Source organism: Oncorhynchus keta, chromosome 1 (assembly GCF_023373465.1).
Source record: "Oncorhynchus keta strain PuntledgeMale-10-30-2019 chromosome 1, Oket_V2, whole genome shotgun sequence".
In the NCBI taxonomy this organism is placed as follows: Eukaryota; Metazoa; Chordata; class Actinopteri; order Salmoniformes; family Salmonidae; genus Oncorhynchus; species Oncorhynchus keta.
This window is the reverse complement of record NC_068421.1, coordinates 56,292,913-56,319,151: the sequence shown is the minus strand read 5'-3', so window position 1 is coordinate 56,319,151 and position 26,239 is coordinate 56,292,913. Positions and strand designations below refer to the sequence as shown.

At 46.0% G+C, this 26,239-nt stretch overlaps 1 protein-coding gene across 3 annotated transcripts in view; it reads left to right on the top strand.

The window, feature by feature from the left end:
• The window catches only part of LOC118388619 (ankyrin repeat domain-containing protein 13C-like), an 84,968-nt gene that overhangs the window by 49,639 nt on the left and 9,090 nt on the right, over positions 1-26,239 (top strand). For all 3 annotated transcript variants that reach the window (XM_052528553.1, XM_052528552.1, XM_052528554.1), the window contains 6 exons: positions 16,066-16,151; positions 17,183-17,228; positions 18,551-18,617; positions 21,125-21,269; positions 21,490-21,621; positions 21,965-22,126. In XM_052528553.1, coding sequence (XP_052384513.1) covers positions 16,066-16,151; positions 17,183-17,228; positions 18,551-18,617; positions 21,125-21,269; positions 21,490-21,621; positions 21,965-22,126 — 638 coding nt within the window. The remainder of the gene's footprint in view (positions 1-16,065; positions 16,152-17,182; positions 17,229-18,550; positions 18,618-21,124; positions 21,270-21,489; positions 21,622-21,964; positions 22,127-26,239) is intronic.

Sequence of the window (26,239 nt, the reverse complement as noted above, 5' to 3'; positions counted from 1 at the left end):
GTTGCGATATAGGAAGCCGATTCTAGATTTAATTTTGGATTGGAGATGCTTAATGTGAGTCTGGAAGGAGAGTTTACAGTCTAACCAGACACCCGTGTATTTGTAGTTGTCCACGTATTCTAAGTCAGAGCTGTCCAGAGTAGTGATGCTGGACGGGCGAGCAGGTGCGGGCAGTGATCGATTGAATAGCATGCATTTAGTTTTACTTGCGTTTAAGAGCAGTTGGAGGCCACGAAAGGAGAGTTGTAATGGCATTGAAGGTCGTCTGGAGGTTAGTTAACACAGTGTCCAAGGAGGGGACAGAAGTATACAGAATGCTGTCGTCTGCGTAGAGGTGGATCAGAGAATCACCAGCAGCAAGAGCAACATCATTGATGTATACAGAAAAGAGAGTCGGTCCAAGAATTGAACCCTGTGGCACACCCATAGAGACTGTCAGAGGTCCGGACAATAGTCTCTCCGATTTGACACACTGAACTCTATCAGATAAGTAGTTGATAAACCAGGCGAGGCAATCATTTGAGAAACCAAGGCTGTCGAATCTGCCAATAAGAATGTTGTGATTGACAGAGTCGAAATCTTTGGCGAGGACGATGAATACGGCTGCACAGTAATGTCTCTTATCGATGGCGGTTATGATGTCGTTTAGAACCTTGAGCATGGCTGAGGTGCACCCATGACCAGCTCTGAAACCAGATTGCATAGCGGAGAAAGTATGGTGGGATTCGAAATGGTCAGTAATCTGTTTGTTAACTTGGCTTTCGAAGACCTCAGAAAGACAGGGTAGGATAGATATAGGTCTGTAGCAGTTTGGGTCTAGAGTGTCACCCCCTTTGAAGAGGGGGATGACCGCGGCAGCTTTCCAATCTTTGGGAATCTCAGACGATACGAAAGAGAGGTTGAACAGGCTAGTAATAGGGGTTGCAACAATTTCGTCAGATCATTTTAGAAAGAGAGGGTCCAGATTGTCTAGCCTGGCTGATTTGTAGGGGTCCAGATTTTGCAGCTCTTTCAGAACATCAGCTATCTGGAGTTGGGTAAAGAAGAAATGGTGGGGGCTTTAGCGGGTTGCTGTGGAGGGTGCCGGGCAGTTGACCTGGGTACGGTAGCCAAGTGGAAAGCATGGCCAGCCGTAGAGAAATGCTTATTGAAATTCTCAATTATAGTGGAGCGTGCACAATTATTAGGCAAATTGTATTAATCAGGATTAATTTTTAATGTTGAACAAACACAATGCAATCCAAAACAAAATGTTATTGAACCTCCAAACTGAATGTTTAACAAAGGAAAAGTGAGTTTTGTCTTTTTCATTTATTTTACTAGGCAAGTCAGTTAAAAACAAATTCTTATTTTCAATGACAGCCTAGGAACAGTGGGTAAACTGCTTTGTTCAGGGGTAGAACGACAGATTCTGTACCTTGTCAGCTCGGGGATTTGATCTTGCAACCTTTTTGTTATTAGTCCAACGCTCTATCCACTAGGCTATGCTGCCGTCCCAGAATATATAAGTGAGCACAATTATTAGGCAACTATTAGTGTGCAGAATAATTAGGCAACTACATTACAGAAATAATTTCTCCCAACTCACTTGTTTATTCTCAATTTTTAGAGTAAGTAACAAATAAGTAACACAAAATGACAGTTAAATAACATTTTGGGCCAATACGCCACCCTTCTTTTCAATAACTGCCATGAGCCTTCCATCCATGGGGTCTGTCAGTTTATTAATCTGTTCACTATCAACTTTCGCTGAAGCAGAAACCACAGCCTCCTAAATGCTGTTCAAATGGGTGTATTGTCTACCCTTGCTCTAAATCTCAAGTTTGAGAAGGGCCCACAAATTCTCAATAGGATTTAAGTCAGGTGAGGAAGAGGGACAGGTCATTATTCGGGCATCTTTGAGGTCCTTGCTGGCTAGCCAAGCAGTGGAGTACTTGGATCCATTTTATTGAGCATTGTCCTGCATAAAGATCATGGCCTTCTTGAATGCTGAGGACTTCTTCCTGTACCACTGCTTGAAGAAAGTATCTTCCAGATACTGGCAGTAGGATTGGGAGTTGAGTTTCAGTCCATCTTCAACCCGGAAAGGACCAACTACCTCATCCTTAATGGTAGCAGCCTATACCAGTACCCCTCCTCCACCTTGCTAGCTCCTGACTCGAAGTGGTGCCCTGTGTCCATTACTGATCCAGCCACGGTCCCATCCATCTGGACCATGAAGAGTCACTCTCATTTCATCTGTCCATAAAACCTTAGAAAAATCTGTCTTCAGGTGTTTCTTTGCCCAATCTTGACGCTTCAACTTGTGAATCTTATCCAGTGGTGGTCGTGTCTCAGCCTTCTTGACCTTGGCCATGTCTCTGAGCACTTGACACCTTGTACTTCTGGACTCTCCAGGTAAGTTGCAGTTCTGGAATATGGTGGCACTGGAGGATAATGGGTTCCAGGTAGCTTGACGTTTAATTTTTCTCAGTTCTGGAATATGGTGGCACTGGAGGATAGTGGGTTCCTGGTAGCTTGATGTTTAATTCTTCTCAGTTCTGGAATATGGTGGCACTGGAGGATAATGGGTTCCTGGTAGCTTGACGTTTAATTCTTCTCAGTTCTGGAATATGGTGGCACTGGAGGATAATGGGTTCCTGGTAGCTTGACGTTTAATTCTTCTCAGTTCTGGAATATGGTGGCACTGGAGGATAATGGGTTCCTGGTAGCTTGACGTTTAATTCTTCTCAGTTCTGGAATATGGTGGCACTGGAGGATAATGGGTTCCTGGTAGCTTCTCAGTTCTGGAATATGGTGGCGTTTAATTATTCTCAGTTCTGGAATATGGTGGCACTGGAGGATAATGGGATCCTGGTAGCTTGACGTTTAATTCTTCTCAGTTCTGGAATATGGTGGCACTGGAGGATAATGGGATCCTGGTAGCTTGACGTTGAATTCTTCTCAGTTCTGGAATATGGTGGCACTGGAGGATAATGGGTTCCTGGTAGCTTGATGTTTAATTCTTCTCAGTTCTGGAATATGGTGGCACTGGAGGATAATGGGATCCTGGTAGCTTGACGTTTAATTCTTCTCAGTTCTGAAATATGGTGGCACTGGAGGATAATGGGATCCTGGTAGCTTGACGTTTAATTCTTCTCAGTTCTGGAATATGGTGGCACTGGAGGATAATGGGATCCTGGTAGCTTGACATTTAATTCTTCTCAATTCTGGAATATGGTGGCACTGGAGGATAATGGGATCCTGGTAGCTTGATGTTTAATTCTTCTCAAGTCTTTTGCAGTTAATTTGCGCCCTTTCTTCTCTATGCGTTTTTTTGCGCCCCAGTTGACTATTCGCAACAAAACGTTTGATTGTCCGGTGGTCACGCGTCAATAGTTTGGCTATTTCAAGAGTGTTGCATCCGTCTGAAAGGCATTTTACAATTTTTGTCTTTACAGTGTCAGTTAAATCTCTTTTTTAGCCCATTTTACCTGAGGTCATGAAGCTGCCTAATAATTATGCACACCTTGATATAAGGTGTTATTCACTTTCGTCACACCCTCCCTCATTACTCATTACACAAATACTTATCACCTGAAAATGATTAAATCCAATAAGCATTCAAGTTTATATGGTTTGGAGTTGGAAAATGTGCATAGAAATAATGAGAAGATCAGAATACTCACTTGCCTAATGATTGTGCACGCATTGTACACACACATCTAAAAAGTAAAAGAATGGAATTAAGAAGTGTAGAAATATTAGGAGTATAAATATATATGTAATGGGGTGAATAGACAACATGGACAGTATATGGATATAATATGTAGTATATTAACTATGTACAGCAATAGTTCAATTGGATAGGCCTTAACTAGAAGTATTTACAATACCAGTCAAAAGTTTGGACACACCTACTCATTCAAGAGTTTTTCCTTATTTTACTATTTTTATTACATTGTAGAATAATAGTGAAGACATCAAATGATGAAATAACACATATGGAATCATGTAGTAACCAAAAAAAGTGTTAAACAAATCAAAATACATTTTATATTTGAGATTCTTCAAAGTAGCCACCATTTGAGTTGATGACAGCATTGCACACTCTTGGAATTCTCTCAACCAGCTTCACCTGGAATGCTTTACCAACAGTCTTGAAGGAGTTCCCACATATGCTGAGCACTTGTTGGCTGCTTTTCCTTCACTCTCCAACTCATCCCAAATCATCTCAATTGGGTTTTGGTCAGATGATTGTGGATGCCAGGTCATCTGATGCAGCACTCCCATCACTCTCCTTCTTGGTCAAATAGCCTTTTCACAGCCTGGAGGTGTGTTTGGTCATTGTCCTGTTTGAAACAAATATATATTATCACAAAGCGCAAACCAGATGGGATGGAGTATTGCTGCAGAATGCTGTGGTAGCCTTGAATTGTAAATATATCACAGACCGTGTCAGCAGCAAAGCACCATCACACCTCCTCCTCCATGCTTCACTGTGGGAACCACAGATGCGGAGATCATGGGGCGGCAGGGTAGCCTAGTGGTTAGAGCGTTGGACTAGTAACCGGAAGGTTGCAAGTTCAAATCCCAGAGCTGACAAGGTACAAATTTGTCGTTCTGCCCCTGAACAGGCAGTTAACCCACCGTCATTGAAAATAAGAATTTGTTCTTAACTGACTTGCCTGGTAAAATAAAAAAATAAAAAATCTGTTTGCCTACTCTGCGTCTCACAAAGACACGGAGGTTAGAACCAAACATTTCAAATTTAGACTCATCAGACCAAAGGACAGATTTTCACCGGTCTAATGTCCATTGCTCGTGTTTCTTGGCCCAAGCAAGTCTCTTCTTATTATTGCTGTCCTTTAGTAGTGGTTTCTTTGCAGCAATTCGACCATGAAGGCCTGAAGGCCTGATTCAGCTAGCACTGCGATGCCTTAGACCACTGCGCCACCCGGGAGGCCTGAAAGGATAGTCTTGAACGGCGCTTGTCCAGTTTGTTCTCCAGTGATTGTATGTTCACCAATAGAACGGAGTGTTGTACATCGTCTTTTCCTCCTCCGAGTCTCAGGGATCAGGGCCTGGTCCAGGGTGAGAAGTATGTCCATCTGTGTGTCCATCCGATTAATCGGTCGACCTCTAGTAGACAGTACTACACCCTGCCCATGGGCAGTAGAGTAGGCAGTACTACACCCTTTCCATGGTGCTGATACAACCAAGCCGAGATACAGATTTAGCGCCAACCTGTCTCTTCAAAAGCCCTAAATGGTCTCAGCATTGGACATTTTATGTTTATTGTGGTATAGTGTGATGTACGCAGAATTCAATCTAATTCCAATGCAGGAACTCAAATGATGCCCATGGCTATAGCCATGTATCGGTATGTTTCATCATATTTCATCATAACTACCTTCAGCATTTAGTTTGCATTATTTTGGTAAGACAGCTGTGTGAACGGCCGCATTCCCATAGGCTGTTTGTAATAGGTTAATTAGGTTAATTACCCTATCTATCTTGTAGCCTATGTCCTCAAATTAATTGTGCCCCCCTTGCTGATTTCAAATGCCCCGTTAGTCCTGCTAATAAGTGAAAAAAATCTATAATTAACAAAACATAATGTTCTCGCTCATGATAATTGCATGAAAGTCGTTAGTTAATGACTCACATTGTGCTCACATCAATCGCCATGTAGCCTATGAAATAGTTCAAAAGCAGCCTCTGGTCCCCGGGGTGGGGGTCTATGGTGGCTAATTGTCTATAGGGCTTTTACTGTCCAGTGTCCTGCTGGGTGCCCTGCTGGGTGCTTTGATGAGACTAACGGTGGACTTTATCCATCAAAGCCCAGTAGAGATGGAAGGGATTTGTCCTATAGCCTCTGATGTGGCAGCTGAATTGGAAAACTGGAGCACCCTGGCCTGCCTTGACCTGCTCTGTCTGTGACTGACTGCTAGTTTAGCTTGGTCTGGGAGGTAATCTAGCTAGCTGTCATCTTAGCAGTTGTGTAACCAATGATGAGTAGGCCCTTGGCCCGCAGTGAAGCCTGGTGCTGCCTACATTGTGTCAATATTTACTGTCCTATCTCTGCTACTCGGAAGCTGGCTTTTAGCTGTAGTACATTTTCACCAGTGGGGGTTGCCTCAGGTCTTTTGCCTGTTTCATGTCTTGGTTATGTGGGTGATTTATTTAGCATTAATTATACATGATTTAATATTATTAACACTCCAGACCCATTTCAGACAGGACATGTTGCTATTCTATTGCTTCTATTACATCTACAGTGCCTTCGGAAAGTATTCAGACCCTTTGACTTGTTCCACATTTTGTTATGTCACAGCCTTATTCTAAAATGTATTAAATACTTTTTTTTAATCATCAGTCTACACGCAATATCCCATAATGACAAAGCTAAAACAGGATTTTAGACATTTTTGCAAATTTATATTTTGAGAAACATGGTCTGATGAAACCAAGATTGAACTCTTTGGCCTGAGTGCTGAGTGTCACGTGTGGAAGAAACCTGGCACCATCCCTACGGTGAAGCATGGTGTTGGCAGCATCATGTTTTTCAGTGGCAGGACCAGTCGAGATCAAGGGAACGATGAACGGAGCAAAGCACAGAGAGATCCTGGATGAAAACCTGCTCCAGAGCGCTCAGGATCTCAGACTGGGGTGAAAGTTCAACTTCCAACAGGACAACAACCCTAAGCACATAGCCAAGACAACGCAGGATTGGCTTCGGGACAAGTCTCTGAATGTCCTTGAGTGACCCAGCCAGAGCCCGGACTTGAACCCAATTGAACATCTCTGGAGAGACCTGAAAATAGCTGTACAGCTACGCTCCTTCTCCAACCTGACAGAGCTTGAGAGGGTCTGCAGAGAAGAATGGGAGAAACTCGCCAAATACAAGTGTGCCAAGCTTGTAGCGTCATACCCAAGAAGACTCAAGGCTGTAATCGCTGCCAAAGGTGCTTTAACAAAGTACTGAGTAAAGGGTCTGAATACTTATGTCAATGTAATATATCAGTTTAGTTTTTTAATACATTTGCAAAAATGTCTAAAAACATGTTTTTGCTTTGTTATTATGGGGTAGGGTGTGTAGATTGATGATGGAAAAAAGCTATTTAATACATTTTAGAATAATGCTGTAAAGTAACAACATGTGGAAAAAGTCAAGGGGTCTGAATACTTTCAGAATGCACTGTATGTGCCTCCTCAGACCACTTTCTGAAAGTTATGGCAGCAAAATAGCCATGATGTGTAAATGAGGGTGAATAGGCCCAAGTCTATGTAGCGAGGGGAGGTCCGGTGGATGGGCCACCCGTATATGGTGGGTGGTCCGTGGGCAGATGGTGAGTTAGTCCTCCCTCCTCTCCCCCGCCGATGGGTGGTAAGGATCAGGAGACTGTCAAATCTCATTGGACAGCCAGGCCTGAGAGGGAGAGAGACGCCTGGCCCCCAAAACACCAAAACATAGCCCAGCGTGTGTAAGGAGTGGAGCCCAGCGCTTGTTTGTGTATTTGTGTGTGTTTGGTCCCAGCCTGGTCCTCCTTGGCCTAGTTTCATTAGCAGCACCAAGGTCCCAGCTCCCTTTGTGTGCCTCTTTGGGTTCGTGGACTGGGGGGTACACAGGATTAAGGGTACCAGTGTAGGCCTACAGTTAGCTCATTATTGTGGGATGTATTGTGCATGTATGTGTGATAGGAAAACATCCTGTATGATTGAATAGCTACAGTAGGTTAGGCCTACTTCACCCCCTGCATTTGAAGTGACCATATCAAACACTAGAATTGATCTGTGATAATCAGTCATAATTCCATACCTTGTATTATACATTTGTTGTTTTGATGTAATGAAATGCTGTGTTTTCTTCTAAAAGCATATTACAGGCGGATCACCCCATTGTCGTTTATTCCCCCGGCACCTCCAAAACTGCAATTAGCTGTTGTTCCCACCTCTCTCAAAAAAACCTGGGTAAACGTTAGTCAGCCGTGGCTGTTTCAGCACGGTCTTATTTGTTTGAAAACAAGCGAGCTCGTATTAGCCAGCCAGTCAGGAAAGCTGGGCCGTCAGCGCTTACAGACATATCTCATTAACGGTCAACTTTGTTGTTTACTCCCAGACTCTTCCCCTCTTTGAACTTCCTGGTAAATATGTGATCCTAGCGGCGGTGTAGAGGGCGGGGTCCAGTTATGCCATTTCACCACGGGAAGCCAACATAGTGTACCTCAGGAAATAGAAATACCAGTCTCACCACGTTAGGCGAGCCTCTCCCATTATTGAAATTCACCGACAGTCCTGTATGTGCTTTAATATTGTAGAATACTCTACTGTGTGATCAAGTTTTGCATGATGTGATATTTAGTAACCCGGCGGCCAAATGATTCAGTCATCTCAACTAAGCTTCCACACATAAAGTATAAGGTGGGGTTTGCATGGTGAAATGTGGTCCTCTGTTTAGCAATAGGCAATGCTGTTGATTGGATACTTTATCTTGATTACTTTTACCTACACTCTCAGAAATAAAGGTTTAGATTTGTTCTTAAAGGGGTACAAACTACTTACTGTAGTGGTACCCTTTAGTCCTTTGTACCTTTTAGTTATAGGTACGTAATTGTACCCTTGCAGTTCGTACTTAAAAGAGCCAATAGTGTACCTTAGGGGACAAGATAGTACAGGTACAAAGCTGACCTTTGGAAAAGGTCAAAAATTGCCTTTTTAGGGGACCACCGCCGTGAGAAAGCCGTTTGTTCCCTTTAAGTGGCAGAAATGTATCTCTAAAAAGGTTTTTGGATGTTGTTTTAACACTGTAGGGTGTAAAACCTTGTTTGTATGTTTCCCAGGGTGCCTTTCAAGTGAATTGAGTTACCAATACCATCCATGACTGTGTTTGCTAGTTGGTTGTTGCATTCAAAGGCTTTCAGTCCTGTAGCCTAAACCAAGTGAGTGCCGAAGTGAACATTTTATTATCGAAATTATACTCTTTAATTTATTTCTTCCATCAAGATGCATTTGCCGAAAATAAACCCATACCTTCTGTAAAATATTTGTGGTTGATCTTTATTTTGCTTACACTAGTCCTGAGACCCTTTGTTTAGGTCAACAGCATCATGAACTTTACCCGGTAACAGGACATTTTAGCCCAAAAACCTGGTTGCCTCTGCCAGAAGGCTGAAACTTGGCTGCAAGTGAATCTTCCAGCAAGACAGTAACCCCAAGCACACATCATAATCCACAAAGAAATTGTTAATTGGTTGCAAAATCATAATTTTGCAATGGCCATCTCAGTCTCTGGACTTGAACCCCATTGAAAACGTGGTTTGAATTGACGAGGGCAGTCGATAAGAGCAGACGAAGGACATCAAGGATCTGGAAGGATTCTGTATGGAGGAATGGTCTAAGAGCTCTCAATGTTTTCTCAAACTCATAAAACATTCAAGAAAACGGCGCAGTGCCGTTATCCTCACAAGGTGTGGTAATGAAAAGTATTGAAAATAGGTTTGTCAATCATTTTGAATCCTACCTATAAGATTTTTTTTAATTACTTTTTAAACACAAAATCTTTGTCTGAGCAATTGTACTAGCATAAAATAATATAATTTCCCCATACAATTTCCATATACAATATAGCTCAGTATTTGATTTATTTATTTTATACAGTAATTTTTGCTCATCTTTATCAAGGGTGTCTATCATTTCAGACCCCACTGTATATCATAAGCTACTACTTTGACAGCCTAGTTTTTACCCCAACACAGTGGTCTGAAACTCCTAGTTTGCAGGAGTACAGTAAATGTACAGTAAATCCTACTTTTAATCATTTTTTTTCTTTTGGAAAAGTTTTATTTGCACAATTCCTTTAAAAACAGCTCATACATTTTTTACATCATTTACACACATAAAAACAGCAACAAAGCATAAAATACAGCATTTGAAAGTTACATTTAAATTTGTTAAAAAGTACATGTTGTTAAAACCAATAAAAACAACCATGAATAAAAGTACTTTCCTTGTAAAAACATCAAATCTGTGTACTAATGATCTAATAAAGGTAAAACATTTTTAAGACATGAAAAAACATGTTAAGAAGCCACTTTGTTAAAAAGCTGTCTTCAGTCCCTTGTACAGGAGCGGGGTGAGTCTTTATCAAGCTCACCTCATCCTGCTCTTCTGAATAGATCATCGTCCCGTCCTTCGGGGCCCAGAGGAGATCCCTCCCCTAGGCGCATCGCCCTAGGCGCCGCAGCGCTGTCAGGCCGTGGCCGCCGGGACCTAGGGTGTTGTGGGGGACCCTTCGCCTGGGGTCGAGGCCCCCTTCCTTTCGTACCACCCCAGGGCTTCCATGGCTACCATGGCCACTGCCTGGGGGGTGGTCTCTACGTTTTTCGCTACCAGCAGGTTACGGGAGGACCACAGTGCTTCCTTCAGACACGTGAGGGTGGGCCAGAGCTTGGTGAAGGTCTTCGATGGAATGGGCCTTCGGCCCACCCCATACAGCACGAGCTGAGGTGTTAGGTCCTCCCCTGCTGGCAGACACGAGGTAATCAGGGGGCCTGCTTCCTTCCACAGGTCCCTGGCGGCTCTGCGCTCCCAGAGCATGTGCCTCACCGACTCTTCTTGGCCGCAGCCTGGTCGGGGGCACGCGGATGTCCTCGCCATGCCCCGTGAGTGCATAACGGCCCTGACCGGGAGGATCTCGTGGGTGACCATCCAGGACAGGTCCCGATGCCGATTCAGGAGAGCAGGATGGGCCACGTTGCGCCAAACCGTTGTGGGCTCACCTATAGCGAGCCCGCGCACTGGACATACTGGTTCCCGATCCTGCACAGGAGAGAGAAGAGAGCGGTGTTTTGTTAAGACCGTGACTGTTTCTTTTTCCAGTTTAAAATGTCTTAAAAACTTCTGGAGCTGGACATAGGGCGGGGGTAGCAGGAAAGAGACTGGGGCTCGCAGGTCGGCTAGGATCAGCCTCAGAGTCCTGAGGCAAGATCCCAGCCAGAACCGTGCGAGGGCCTGAGTCTTGTTGTTGACCGGGGAGGTGGCAAGAGTCAGGTGTAACGCTGTGTAGCAGCTGCCCAGGAACAAGGAGAGGTCAGGCAAGCCTTTCCCCCCCTTGGACGTGGGCCTCTTGACCACCTCCCTCCTCAGCCTCTCCCACTTGCCTCCCCACAGGAAGTAAAAAAGCATTCGCTCCAGGTCTAAAATACTCCTTCGAGGGGGGATAAAAACAGAACTGATTAATAAAAGCACAGGTAAAATCACAGCTTTAATGATTAAAACCTTGCCCTCAAAAGTCAGCTGTCGTAGTCCCCAGGATTCCACTCCAGTTACCGCTCCCTCCTCCTCCACGGTCAAACTTTACCCCCAGTACCATTATGTCTGTCAGTTTAACTGTCAGAGATAGTCTGGTCAAGTCTGGGTCTGCCCACGGTGTGAAGAATTGGGTCCTCTGTCTTGTCTCTGTTCAGTCTCGCCCCAGAGGCTCGTCCGTACCAGTCAGTCCTGTCCAGAGTCCTGTCGACGGATAAAAGGTCGGCACATAAAATGTTCACATCGTCCATGTAAAAGACGCACTTGGCGGTCATCCCCCCCACTCCCCGGGATACCCACCCCACTGATCCCTTGGTCCCTTCTCAAGACCTGTGCCAGTGGTTCAATACAGGCCACAAACAGAAGAGGGGATAACGGACAGCCCTGACGGACGCCGCAGTGTACTCCCACTGCTTTTGACAGATGCCCATTTACAAGGATTTTGCTGGTGATGTCCCCGTACAGCAGTCCCACCCAAGCTAAGAACCTGTCCGGGAAACCCATTTTTTGCAGTACCTTAAAGAGGTACTGGTGCGAGACCCGATCAAAGGCTTTTTCAAAATCTAAATTTAGGACTACAAGCCGTATGTTTCTGTCTCTCGCATAACAGATGGCATCTCGGATCAGTATCAGGCTGTCCGTGATCTTCCTTCCTTCCGGGCACGGCACAGGTTTGGTCCGGGTGGATCACCTCCCCTAAAACAGAAGACATTCTGAGTGTTAAAACCTTGGTAAAAAGTTTACAATCAAAGTTTAAAAGGGTTATCGGTCTCCAGTTCTTCAGGTCCGTCCTGTCGTTTTTCTTATATAAAAGAGTCACGATCCCCACTCTAAAACTGTCAGGTAGTCTGTCAAGATGTTCAAAGTCGGTAAAAACAGTCAGAAGTTCGTCGGCTAAAACATCCCAAAAGGTCAAATAAAACTCCAAAGGGAGGCCGTCCTCCCCCGGTGATTTACCCCTCTTAAAATGTTTCAGTCCTTGTTCTATTTCTGTCCTCGTCAGGTCTTTTGTCAGGTCGTCTGTATTGGGTAGGGTCTTGTCGATGTATGTTAAAAGGTCCCCCATTGTTTCTTCGCACACATCTTTTACCCCAAACAGTTCCCCATAAAAATACTCAACTACTTCTTTTATTCCTTCTGTATCTGTTTTTAAAACCCCATCTTTATTTTTTAAACAAGTCATTAACCTACCCTTACTAACTATTTTCTTTAAAAAGTACCTTGTGCACTTCTCCCCCTCTTCTAATTCCCTTTCCTTGCTTCTTAAAATAACCCCCTTGCTTCTCTGTTCTGCTGAAAATGCCATTTCCTTTTTTTACTTCTTTAATTTCTTGGTTAAAATCAAGGCCCTGTTGGCATAGGTTAAAATACCTTTCCAGTCGCTTTTGCAGTCCCACCATGCGTCTATCTTTTTCTTTGCTTTTTTCTTTCCTATCTCTCTAAAGAAGGTCCTCGTCCTTCCCTTCACCATTTCCCACCACTGTGCTCGTGTGTCAAAGAAGTCCTGTAGCGTCTGCCACTGGCTGAACTGCTCTCTGTACTGACTAACTACTATATCATCTTCTAAAAGGGAGCAGTTCAATTTCCAGGGCCCTCTTCCCACAGTCACACCCGAAGTTAGTGAAAGGGTGCACGTCAGCATTACGTGATCTGAGAAGAAAGCAGGGGTTATTCTAGCATCAGTTGGGGGACAGTCCCGGGTAAACAGATAATCAATGTGAGAGGCTCTGGTGCCGTCACCACTGGTCCAGGTGAAGCCCTCCTCTCTTGGATGCAGGGTTTTAAAACAGTCAGTCAGTTTAAAATCCCTGCACAGCCCTTGCAATAAAACACTTGACCTGTCCACCTTAAAATCCCCTCCTGCCCCTCTCCTGTCTGCTCTACTTAAAACACAGTTAAACCCCCCCACCACTAGAGGATCCCTCCCTAGCATGTGGGACTGCAGGTCTTCTAAAAGTGTGCACCGGTCATGTTTATCATTAAAACCATACACATTTAACATGTTACAATCCCTCCCCATAAAAGTACAATTGGCTAAAAGAGCACGCCCGCCTACCACCACCGTGCTCCCCTTCACCACCACCTGTGGGGTCTTGATTAAAATGGCAACACCGTCGTTCTTGTTAAAATTGGATCCACTCCAAATGGAGGGCCCGTGCTGCCACTTATCCTCCCATTTCCTGTAAGAGGATAAAAAGGGTAGACCACACTCCTGTAGTAAAAACACATCAGAGTTAAACCTTTCTAAAAAGGATAAAACTGACTGTGCTCTTGTTGCTGGTCTTACACTCCTCACATTTATAGTGGTGATTTTAAAAGCCATAAAAGGGGTGAGTAAAAACAGTGCTAAAAGAAAAAGCATTGAACAGTTAAACGGGGGTTAGTTCTCAGGGACTTTCTCTCTCTCCCTCCGGGGTAAGGGGGTTTGGAAGGGAGAGGAGGTTAAAATAGGGCTTAAAAAGGAGACTTGATTGGGGGAGTTGGAGGGGAAGGTTCTGGGTTCTTCCTCCCCCTGGGAGCTCTCCCACTCCACCTTTCCCTTTTTCTCCTCACCCTGTTCGGGGTCAGAGAGCTCTTCAGCATTTCTTTTACGTAGGGGGAGGTGTTCCTTCAGAATCTCCCCCTCTTCTCCCGTACCTTCTGACACCGTCTCCATGGTGCTTTCCGACACCGACCCTATAATATCTGACCCACTTGGGGAGCTTTCGCTGAACATCTCTCCGGAGCCGTCTTTCTCGGCACTTTCTCCTTCAGGGGTCATATTAGTCTGGGGCAGGGGGATTGGGGTGGGGAGGGTTTTGTCCTCTCCTCCTGCTTCTTCCACCACTGCACCTTCCGCGCCCTCCACTACAGCCACCACCACCGGCTCCACAACTGTCTCCTCCACCACCACTACCGGCCCCACTACTGCCTCCTCCTCCACCACCACCACCGGCTCCTCCACCACCACCACCTCGGCAACTGCCGTTCCAGCCCTCCGGCGCTCGAAAGCCCGGTCCGCGGCCGCCCACTCCCTCCTTCCAGCCTTGGCCCTGTTGGCCCAGGAGGAGGGGCAGTCGCGGATGTGGTGGGACCGCTCGCCACAGAGGTTGCACGACCTTCCGTTCGTGCACTCCTCGTAGCGGTGGCAAACTAACAAACAAATTTAGGTAAGGGGAAAACAAAAAGGAACACCGACCAGCACAACACCTGCCAAACTTGAGGGCCGAGAGAGCTAGCAAGCCTCGCCAGCAGACCAGGCCAAGCTAACCAGCTAGCGAACCTCGCCAGCAGACCAGGCCAAGCCAACCAGCTAGCAAGCCGGCCAGCAAAGGTCCACCGGTTGGCAACACAAAACAAGAAACAGAGACAAAAGGCAATTTTAGGGGGTGAACTAACGAGTACAAGGTGGATGGGAACAAGGAAAGTACAATCAGACAAACACGCAACAATGCAATGCCTGCCACGCCTAAAGGGCCAGGAGGCTAGCGTTCCGACAAGCCAGAAAGCCCCTCCGGCCAGCAGGCAACACAAAACTCAAAACAGTAGGAATAATTGAAGGGGGGGAGGGTAGGATACAAAGGGGAGGAGAGGTACAAAACGGGACAAACAAGGGGAAAACTGAAATTTTAATCAAATAAGAAAGAAAAAGGACCAGAGGGCCTTTAAACTCACCCTACAGGTGCTGGTGCACCTGTAGGCCACCACCAGAACCACCAACTAACCCAGGACAAAAACAATAGTGAAACAATACAACAATAATGATTTTAAACAAAAGTAAATAGCACAACTCCCGAGTGCCCTCCGGCCTGCGATCGCTTCTCTGATCAGGTGCAGCACTGTCAAGGACACTGCACTTGATCTTAGCCAAAAGGCAGAGAAGCGATAGCGATAGATCATAATCATATGCACCCTATACTTAGAATGATTGCCACGGTAGGGAAAGTTGATAAATGAGACCACCTAAACTATCTAAATGGGAACAACCATCTCAGTAATGGGTGCAATAAATCCAACTACTAACAGATTGTATTAGTTTAGAAAGATGTATGTTATTTATCTTTGTGTAGCATAAGATCAATTAATCAATGTATATGCAAAAACACACACATTGAAACAAACAATTTAAAAAAAATCTACCTGCAATAGGGCATGCTGGGAAATATGATAATGAAGAGGTATGAGATTGTGATGGTTGTACATTTATATTTAAAAAATTGGGTACAAACATATACCATTATACTACATTATCCACACCCTTAAAGGTACCAAACAGTATTGTGCAATGATGTCTATAAACCTTTGCTAATGCTATCTATTGGCCAATAAGAGCCTTTGAAGCCACCGGTTGGTCATATAGACACTCCTCAGAAGAAGCAGTTAGCAGAAGAAGCAGAAGAAGCAATAGGAATGAATGGAATTCTACAGTATTTCAATTAAATGTTTGAAGGACAAAATTACATGTATTTCATTATTTTTGGAAAATAATTGTATATATTTTTAAAGTGTGTTTCTCTAGCTTACAAAATATGTTTTACAATGATGGGGGAGTACCAAGATGGATTTGCGGTGGCTTCAAAGCAGCACCCCCTGTCAGTTTAGTGTATATATTAACCATGTGTACATCGGAAGGTACATTATGTGCATTTTCCATTTTGTGTACCCCCAAGAACAATACTGTACCCTTACCATACCTTTTTTCCTAAGAGTGTAGAGATTCCAGTAATGATGCTTGATGTTACTGTATGTAGTTGTTGTGGTCTCACCCCTTCCTCCCTCCTCTCTTCTCTCTGTCAGTCACAGCGTTGCTAAGGAAGCTCAAACAGCAGTCCAGAGAGAGTGTGGAGGACAAGAGGCCAAAGCTACTGAACGCCCTCAAAGAGGTACGGTACATTCTCTCTCTCTCCCTCCTTCCTCTAGTTTAATATCCCTGATCCCTCATATCTGAAACCGATATGAAGGCTGATATATTGTGTATTCCCACCTCGTCTCTACCCTCTCCACCTCTCCCCTCCCTATCTTACTCCTCTCCCAAAATGAAGCATGATCCAATGCGCTGCGGGGCAGGCTGTGTACTCACTCCACATCTGCCAGCAGAGTCCTCCCAGTCAGAAATGCCACTCTCCGGCACGCACACAGACACATACATGGACTTGGTGGAGCGGCACCATAGCACAGCCCTCAGCATGCAGTAAGCATTCCCCCAGGCCTACGCTCAACGAATATGCAAACAGACAGCAACATGGGCCCCGGGGGTGGAGGGAGGGAGGGTCAACCTGCAGGAGCGGTGACATTCTCACAAACCTCCCTGGATGGCATGACACCGGGGAAGGCAGATGCTTTCCACTCCACACACATACACACGCATGCGCATGTGCGCACACAGTTGATAGTCTGGGCTTTGGGGAGCATTGCAGTGCTGCAGCCGGCATGATGTTATTGAGGGTTCTCTGTGGGCATAAACATCTGGTGCTCTGGGCATAGGCCACAGCCAGGTTAACTGTGACTCCCCGAGGGGAGCGATAAGAGGAAGGAGATGAAAGGGATATAAGATCCGCTTGAGGCCTTGGAGCCTGTCGTGTGTTAGACAACGAGAAACCATAACTGTAACTCTTGTGACGAAGCAGGCGTAGATGTCCCCGATAGTTTTTCTCCTGACTCGAGGGGATTATATCTCCTCAGAGATGCGCAATCATTCATATTACGTCACTGGAGGGTTTTTGTTTCCGGTCAGTAGTACCCTGGGATTAGGTGGGCCAGCTGTGTAATTTCAGAGCATTTGAACTACATATTGGATCCTAAACTCATTCGAGAAAATCTATGTTTGATACAGAGATGTTTATGTACTGTTCCACCCGTTTACTCTCTCTGGTATATTTTGATTGCTAATCATATTGTATTGTTTTTTTTTCAGCTGGGAGACTTTTATCTTGAGCTTCACTGGGACTTTCAAAGTTGGGGTGAGTTTGCTCTGCATCTGTACGGGTATACGATGAGTATATGAGCAGGTCAACTCACTACAACGGTTCAGTTTCTTTGCAATTTTCATCTACACAAAGTGCATTTGACCAGATTAAAGTTTACTTAGAAGTACCAGAAGTGTGTGTGTGTGTGTGTGTGTGTGTGTGTGTGTGTGTGTGTGTGTGTGTGTGTGTGTGTGTGTGTGTGTGTGTGTGTGTGTGTGTGTGTGTGTGTGTGTGTGTGTGTGTGTGTGTGTGTGTGTGTTTATGTGGGTGTCAGTAAGGGCTCTCTGCCAAGCTGGTTGGGGACAGAGTGATACTGAGAGATTGTTTACAACACTGATGTAATCCTCTGTAGGGAGTGGCCTCGCCTCCCCACACAGGCAGACCCTCCCCCTGGTGGTGGCTATACATCATTACAACGTCACACCACCAGCATTAATAAGGTCCATGAATGCCTACTTCAATTAAGCTTATCTTTTAGATCCATTGAACTTCTTACCGTTCCACTGAATTAATTAGAGAAGAAATGCTGTTACAAATGTTCCACATTTCTTTGGCTAAATGTCTAGTGTCCTCCAGAGAGCATGCTAACAGTGTGTCAACATTTCCCAGTAAAGAAAGGGTTGCTGATTGTGTAAGTGTTAGTTTGGTAGTATTTGACAGGGGTTGTTGGGCCCCTGAGTGGCAAGGGCTCAAATCCAAAGATTGTATTGGGAGATGCCTTTCTATTAGGACTGTTCGGGAGGGTGAAACGTTACAGAACGTTCACATAGAAATGTATAGTGCAGAGCAGATATAATAGGGAATTGTGCCAGCTCTATTCATTCCATTTCTATCTGCAATGTTCTGAACGTTTCACCTCCCAGAATACAACCCAAGTGTTATGCACTGCACACACATTGAGAGAAGCCAGGGCTCCACCAGCCCTATTCAATATGCTGGGGGTAGAACAGTCTCAAAACAGACACATTGTCCAGTCTGTACTAGATTTCCTATCAGAGAGGTGCACTGAGTGCACACATGGCATTCACAGGCTCTGTTCCAATATCCACACTAGCATACCGACATATACTGTACATTAGAATTTAGCAATATATTATAGCATGTTAGTGTGGTGATTGGAACATGGATGGTGCCCTCCAAGGGTTTGAATTGGCCTCATACCGTACTTGTAAAAAGAGCATTACATATTCAACTGCAGAACCACATATTCTGTTGCTGGCATGGGCTCTGAAGCGGTTGGTGATTTTCATTATTAAGTGGAGTTTCAATGCCTAGGCCTATCGATTATCCCCATGTCTTTTCCCCCCATGTTGCAGTGCCTTTGCTCTCCCGAATCCTGCCCTCTGACGTGTGTAAGATCTACAAACAGGGCATCAACATCAGGTATGTCAAGTAATCCTTTTTAATAATCCCTTGTTTTCATGAAGTTGTATCAAGCGATAATTAGCGCGAAGCCGGTAAGGTGAGATCATTGTAAGAAATAAGCATGTCAGAGAGATAACCACACACGTAAGTATCAACACAGTATCACTGACGGACCCCATGGCTATGCCTTGGACAGATCATTCAGTCTGGACTTCTCTCAGCTGTTGCAGCCTATGTACAGCTTGCACACACACACACACACACACACACACACACACACACACACACACACACACACACACACACACACACACACACACACACACACACACACACACACACACACACACACACACACACACACACACACACACACACACACACACACACAGTACACAATGTTGCTTGTTCTCCTCAGCTGAGTTGATACACTGATCATCACCAATCTTTAGTCCTGGTTGTGTGCCAGTCTGTTTCTGCCCCAGCCATCTGGTTCAGAGTCTTGGCAGAGCAGAGATGCAGTCTTATTGGATGGGAAAAGTGTCAGGTACTGATCCTTGCCCTATTGACATGCCAACAACATTTACTAGACAGGCGCCTTTACGGAGTGATATCCACAGACTTCCGTATTATACTGAAAAGGACAATGTGATATGGTAAAAACCCACGATAATAAAAGTCAATATGCCTCGACAAAGCCCTTTTTTGAAGCACTTTCAGGCTTTTAGGGCCCTTTTTCAGTTGATTAGAAAACCCTGGCTTTGAACACTACACCCTCTCCCAGCTTATGGGAAGCTGTAGTACCAGCCCCAGCACGGCGGCTAACGACAAGCTTGGTTAACTAGAGTGTGAAATCCGTTCTCGCACTGCTGTGACTGAGTAACACGGCATCTGTTTGCAGATCTATTACCTCTGCGCCCCTCTCCAAATAATTACACGTAGATAGAGAGAATCAGCACGTACGTTTGCCTTAAATTTACCCCCCTACCGGCTCCATTATAATTGAACCAGCGCCGAGTAGTCCCATCCGGTAGGTAACAAAACAAGATTCACTATTCACCGTTTGAATACACAGTGTGGTTAGAATTGCTTGTCTGAGTGCTAGAGGCATCACTACAGACCCGGGTTCGATCCCAGGCTGTATCACAACCGGCCCTGATCGGGGGTCACATAGGGCGGCGCACAATTGGCCCAGCGTTGTCCGGGTTAGGGGAGGGTTTGGCAGGAAAGGGCTTCACTTGGCTTATCGCGCTATAGCGACTCCTTGTGGCGGGCCGGGTACCTGCAGGCTGACCCTGGTCGTCAGTTGAACGTTGTTTCTGCCGACACATTGGTGTGGCTGGCTTCTGGGTTAAGCGGGCGGGTGTTAAGAAGTGTGGTTTGGCGGGTCATGTTTTGGAGGACGCATGACTCGACTTTCGCCTCCCGAGTCCGTTGGGGAATTGCAGCGATGAGGCAAGAGGGTCAAATACAAACAGAACAAAAACAAGAACGAAAAACAATTTGCTTGTTTTGCTTTGATGTGCTAGCAGCCTGGTTAATGTATGTTGATCTACTGAGTTTCAGTGTTCAGTGAGAAGCCAGGTTTAGGCTGTTTTGTTCTTCAAAGGGCCTGTATTTTACCCCACTCAGCAATGACACACACACACACAGAGACAAATGAAAGAGTTTTAAAGTGTTGCTAGGTTACCTGCCTCACAAATTGCCCCCCTCCTCCCCACCCCCTCTACCATGCTCTGAATCTATCCAACACTGGAGATTCAGGGCAAATCTTTCTCAGGCATATCAAACTGTGTGTGTGTGTGTGTGGTGGTGAGAAAGTGGTGAAGGGAGGGAGTAGGTTGTCATTTATTTACCAGGGTTGAAAGCTGTCTAATAGAATTTCATAATGTCTATTTGATATTCCTGAGGTGGGGAAAGAAACCGACCTAGGCATAACTTAATTTACATTCCAATGGTTGAAATTCTCAGCTCTGTCATACCTCTCACTCTCCACTTTGTGTCTATGTGCAGCCCATAAAGTAGTTCTGTTATATTCTTTGTTGTCACACCTCATTCCTCCACGACTCCAATGAACTAGCTTTTGTCGGAAAACATAGAAATGGGTTGTCGCCCACAGCAACTATTAACACAAAAGCTGTCTCCGAGCTTTTAGAGACCAAGTTTGAGGTCTTTAGTTTTATTGAAACAAGCTTTACTTTTACGCTGTATGTTGCTTGGTAACAAGAACGTGTACTTATACTCCGTGTGTGTGTGTGTGTGTGTGTGTGTGTGTGTGTGTGTGTGTCCCTCACTGTGTCTCTCTCTTTCTCCATTTCTCCTTGCTTCTTTCAGTCTTCTTTTGGTTTTTGATGGGTGTGGAGGGGTTATGTAGATGTGATGAAGCAATTAGTGTAGAAATGAACTAGAGGCAATATGTGCTGTTTTAATGTGCTGTTGCTGATGCTATTGACATTATGTTGGCCCATGAAGTGGTTTGAATTTAAATTATATCCCTCCTTCCCTTTCTTTCTGATTGGTCATAGACTGGACACCACCCTAATAGACTTCACAGATATGAAGTGCCAGCGTGGTGACCTTAGTTTCATATTTAATGGCGACGCCATCCCCTCTGAGTCCTTTGCGGTGCTGGACAATGAACAGAAGGTGTACCAGCGGATACACCACGAGGTGAGACACATGCACACACAAACACACTTGCGCATACACCCACGCTCGCAGATGCACAAATACGCACGCGCGCGCACGCAAACATACCGTTGTGCATTTCTGCTTGCAGAAGTCGAGCTAGTGACGCTCGATGTCTCCTATTTTGCCTTTCAAAATGATCCCCGGTGTCTGTGAAGTGTGTGTGTGTGTGTGTCAGAGGGCTGTGTTCCCTGTGTTGCAGGAGTCAGAGATGGAGACCGAGGAAGAGGTGGACATCCTAATGAGCAGCGATGTTTACTCTGCCACTCTCTCCACCAAGTCCATCACCTTCTCCAGAGCCCAGACCGGCTGGCTGTTCCGAGAGGACAAAACGGTTGGTTTTTATACGTCTCTTTTGTCGAATACTACCTCTCCGTCTCTAAATGTGACCTTTGCTGATCTACAGTACGGCCTTGTTATTCCATGCAGTACAGGACGCCCATGTCCTTCTCACATTGACCGCGTCGTATCTCTCCACCCAAAGTTCAGGGGCAACAAGTAACCAAAACATAGTGGTTGTGCTTGATAAGCCTCCTGGGAGAGCCACAAAGTGTTCACCCGAGGGGAGAGTTCATGTGTGTGGGGGGGGGTATTGCTGTCTGTCTCGGTCCTTTGAGGTGTATTGAAGGGAAATTGGTGACTCAGAAGTTTTATTTTCTTGTCCTTTGTGGCTCCAGGAGCGCGTGGGAAATTTCCTGGCGGATTTCTACTCGGTGAACGGGCTGGTGCTGGAGTCACGGAAACGTCGGGAGCACCTGAGCGAGGAGGACATCCTAAGAAACAAGGCCATCATGGAGAGCCTGAGCAAAGGAGGGAACATCATTGAGCAGAGCTACGAGGTGAGCTCTACTGTTGAGGTCCTCTGGCTGCAGAGGACAGGAATATTTACATTTACATTTAAGTCATTTAGAGCTCTTATCCAGAGCGACTTACAAATTGGTGCATACACCTTATGACATCCAGTGGAACGGCCACTTGCATCTAAATCTTTTGGGCGGGGGGGTGAGAAGGATTACTTACCCTTACTTACCCTATCCTAGGTATTCCTTGAAGAGGTGGGGTTTCAGGTGTTTTCCGGAAGGTGGTGATTGACTCCGCTGTCCTGGCGTCGTGAGGGAGTTTGTTCCACCATTGGGGGCCAGAGCAGCGAACAGTTTTGACTGGGCTGAGCATTGGCCACAATGTAAACATGCACCCAACTCTTAACCATATTTTCATATCCAGAACGTTCTGCTGGGGCCTACTGGTATGATGTCACCTGTTGCGGTTGTGAGCTGGCTGCTATGTGTTAAGTGAAGATACTGTTTGCTTGTACCTGCAGCCTAAGTGCGAGTCCAGTCCGGAAACTCTCCTCTCCTGCTAGACCCTTGGGGTACGCCCTCTGACCTCAATGCTTGCCACTCTCCTATCACCATCCTATGGGATCTCCTCTCACCTCCAGTCACTCCTACCAAAACATGTCAATGCTACATGGACCACGAGAGCGTCATATTTGTCCCCTTAGCATCGGGCTCTTTTGATGTGAAACACGTCTGCATGGTTTATTTGGAAATACTTCAATTGGACTCCACACCCCTCTTGGGTTTCTTTGTAGTTTTATATGGACATACACCGTCTGTCGGAATGAAAACCGCCCTCCTGATCCTCGTCTGTGGCATTCCTACCCCTTTCCTCCACCTTTGCGCATATATACCAGGCACAACACCCCCCTCTAGTGATGGAAGCTCACAGCTGAACTTTACACAGTAACAGTGCTTTCCCTCTCTTTCGGCCTCGAGCTCGTTCGAGAGTTTGCTTTGGGAGCCCCTGTCTATGCACTGTGCATAAAGCTGCCACACAGGGAAGTGACTGCCTCACAATGCTCTTTAACGGCTCTGTTGTTTTCGTTAGTCCTGTCCTGTCAGGAACTGGGTTTTGTGTTGTCGATGTGTCCTATGGTATTTACTTCTTGTGGTATTGTTGTCCTTGTACTGTGACGGTAAATGCTTTTAAGCATTTTTCATCTGTTGCCCAAAGTTTATTTTTTACTGTGCATTTAACCGGTATTAAAACCTGTGAGCATATAGGTCAAGGTCAGGTCAGCACAGTATTGAACGGGAAAAACTGCTTACACAGTCCACTGTGCATCCATCCATCCATGTTTGTACAAGTGCTTCCCTGCTCAGTGTAAACTGTTTCGCAGAAGTAGGTTGAGGGGAAAAACAACATTCCAAGTTCGTCCCAGCACTGACGTCCCCCTCTGTTTACTCCCGGCGGCGGTGGCATAGCAGAGCGGTCCGGGCGCGGCGCCTGGGGACACAGATAGCAGGGGGTTTAAAGCAGGGCTCTGTACTATTGATTGGGTGGATGAAGGCTAAAACCCCCGGTGCCACGGAGCGACGGGTGGCACTGGCCGACAGACGGACTGGCATACCAGGAGATCACTGGCTAGAGGCTGTGTGTACTCTGCCCCCCCGTCACAACAACAGCGGCGGCGGCAAATGCATCAAAACACTGTGATCCACCACCGCTCAGGGTCACATAGGGATAATAACATCGTCCAGTTTGAAGTAAAGGGAACGTTTGAATGATGAGGTACTGACGGTATCACGTGGTGCCAGTTCCGTCTGGTACTGTTAGAGTTGCGTAAATTCGAATCTGGTATCAGGATAAATATAACAATGAGTCACCGATTGTATACTATGTGTTTTTTATTAGCTCAGTAATAAATGGCAAATGCAACTTTCGTATATATACGGGCTCACTGTAATGCCACGCAGGGCAGAACAGAGAACTGACGAGATGTATGTAAACAGTGTTCTTATACTGTGATGGACATAGTTCCAACCCGTCTGTTGGCCTATCACAGTAGAGGCTGGGCGTGGTTTAAACTTGCCCAGCCTATTGCAGGCGCTCAGGCGGGTCCCCGCCTCTTGGCGCTTCTTGGAGTTCTCCCTCTGTCGATGTATAGATTCTTACTGTTCTGGTATCGCAGCCTAGTTGTAACAGTTGCTCAGTTCCTGCTATTGTGTTGTTCAGTATTTTTCCATCTCAGTTAAACCTCTTGATGACCACCCCTCCCTATCACAACTTTGTAAGATACAGCAAGTCACACCATGTGCTCAATATTGTTACATACAAACACAAGGACAAAGCATCTGCTGGGCTGTTATCTACAGTTTTGCAACACGCAGGTCACACCATGTTACTCAGTTCTTGTCACACACACACACAAACAGGCAAGTAGATGTAGCAAGCAGTTGTTTACGCTCATGATTATGCTCAAGTGCACAAATGCAGATACTTCACACAGCCAACATCAGATAATATTTAATCATATATATATGGTACTGGCTGTAATGTAAAACACAGGATCCCACAGTACATTATAGTGGATGCTTCTCAATCCACATTTCAGAAAACACAGCCATTCATAGTGACGGGTCAGTTAGAGAGAGTTCAGTATTGGTGTGGGTGTGCTTGTGTTTTTGTGCGTATTTGTGTACATGCGTCGGTTGGTATTCTCAATTTTGCCAAGTCTTCAGTATTGGCAGTAGCCTACTGTTGAGTAGCCAGTTGTCCTGGCCAATGTGAGGTAGTAAGCTTGTGTGGTGGGTCAGTCGCTAGCAACGCGCAAAATCCACTTGTCACTTAATAAATCTGGCTGGATTGATTGCTTTCATTTGACTCCTGTGACTCGTTCATACTCTTGCTTGAAGCAATGAGTGACGTTTTTAAAGGGAAGTGGCCATGCTGACAGCGTTTTCCAACCCACAACCAACCCACCGTTCAATTCAACGTTACAGAACGTAAAAACTTACAGAATGCAGCCCTGGTGAGTGCAGGTAGGGTAGACAGCCCTGGTGAGTGCAGGTAGGGTAGACAGAACAGGTGAGTGCAGGTAGGGTAGACAGAACAGGTGAGTGCAGGTAGGGTAGACAGAACAGGTGAGTGCAGGTAGGGTAGACAGCCCTGGTGAGTACAGGTAGGGTAGACAGAACAGGTGAGTGCAGGTAGGGTAGACAGCCCTGGTGAGTACAGGTAGGGTAGACAGAACAGGTGAGTGCAGGTAGGGTAGACAGCCCTGGTGAGTGCAGGTAGGGTAGACAGCCCTGGTGAGTGCAGGTAGGGTAGACAGCCCTGGTGAGTACAGGTAGGGTAGACAGCCCTGGTGAGTACAGGTAGGGTAGACAGCCCTGGTGAGTACAGGTAGGGTAGACAGCCCTGGTGAGTGCAGGTAGGGTAGACAGAACAGGTGAGTGCAGGTAGGGTATACAACCCTGGTGAGTGCAGAGGGTAGAGCCCTGTGAGTGCAGGTAGGGTAGACAGAACAGGTGAGTGCAGGTAGGGTAGACAGAACAGGTGAGTGCAGGTAGGGTAGACAGAACAGGTGAGTGCAGGTAGGGTAGACAGAACAGGTGAGTGCAGGTAGGGTAGACAGAACAGGTGAGTGCAGGTAGGGTAGACAGAACAGGTGAGTGCAGGTAGGGTAGACAGCCCTGGTGAGTACAGGTAGGGTAGACAGAGCAGGTGAGTGCAGGTAGGGTAGACAGAGCAGGTGAGTGCAGGTAGGGTAGAGAGCTGGTGAGTGCAGGCAGGGTAGACAGCCCTGGTGAGTACAGGTAGGGTAGACAGAGCAGGTGAGTGCAGGTAGGGTAGACAGAGCGGGTGAGTACAGGTAGGGTAGACAGAACAGGTGAGTGCAGGTAGGGTAGACAGCTGGTGAGACAGAACAGGTGAGTGCAGGTAGGGTAGACAGCCCTGGTGAGTACAGGTAGGGTAGACAGCCCTGGTGAGCAGGTGAGTGCCCTGGTGAGTGCAGGTAGGGTAGACAGAACAGGTGAGTGCAGGTAGGGTAGACAGAGTAGGTTAGTGCAGGTAGGATGAGCCCTGGTGAGTACAGGTAGGGTATACAGAACCTGGTGAGTGCAGGTAGGGTAGACAGCCCTGGTGAGTACAGGTAGGATAGACAG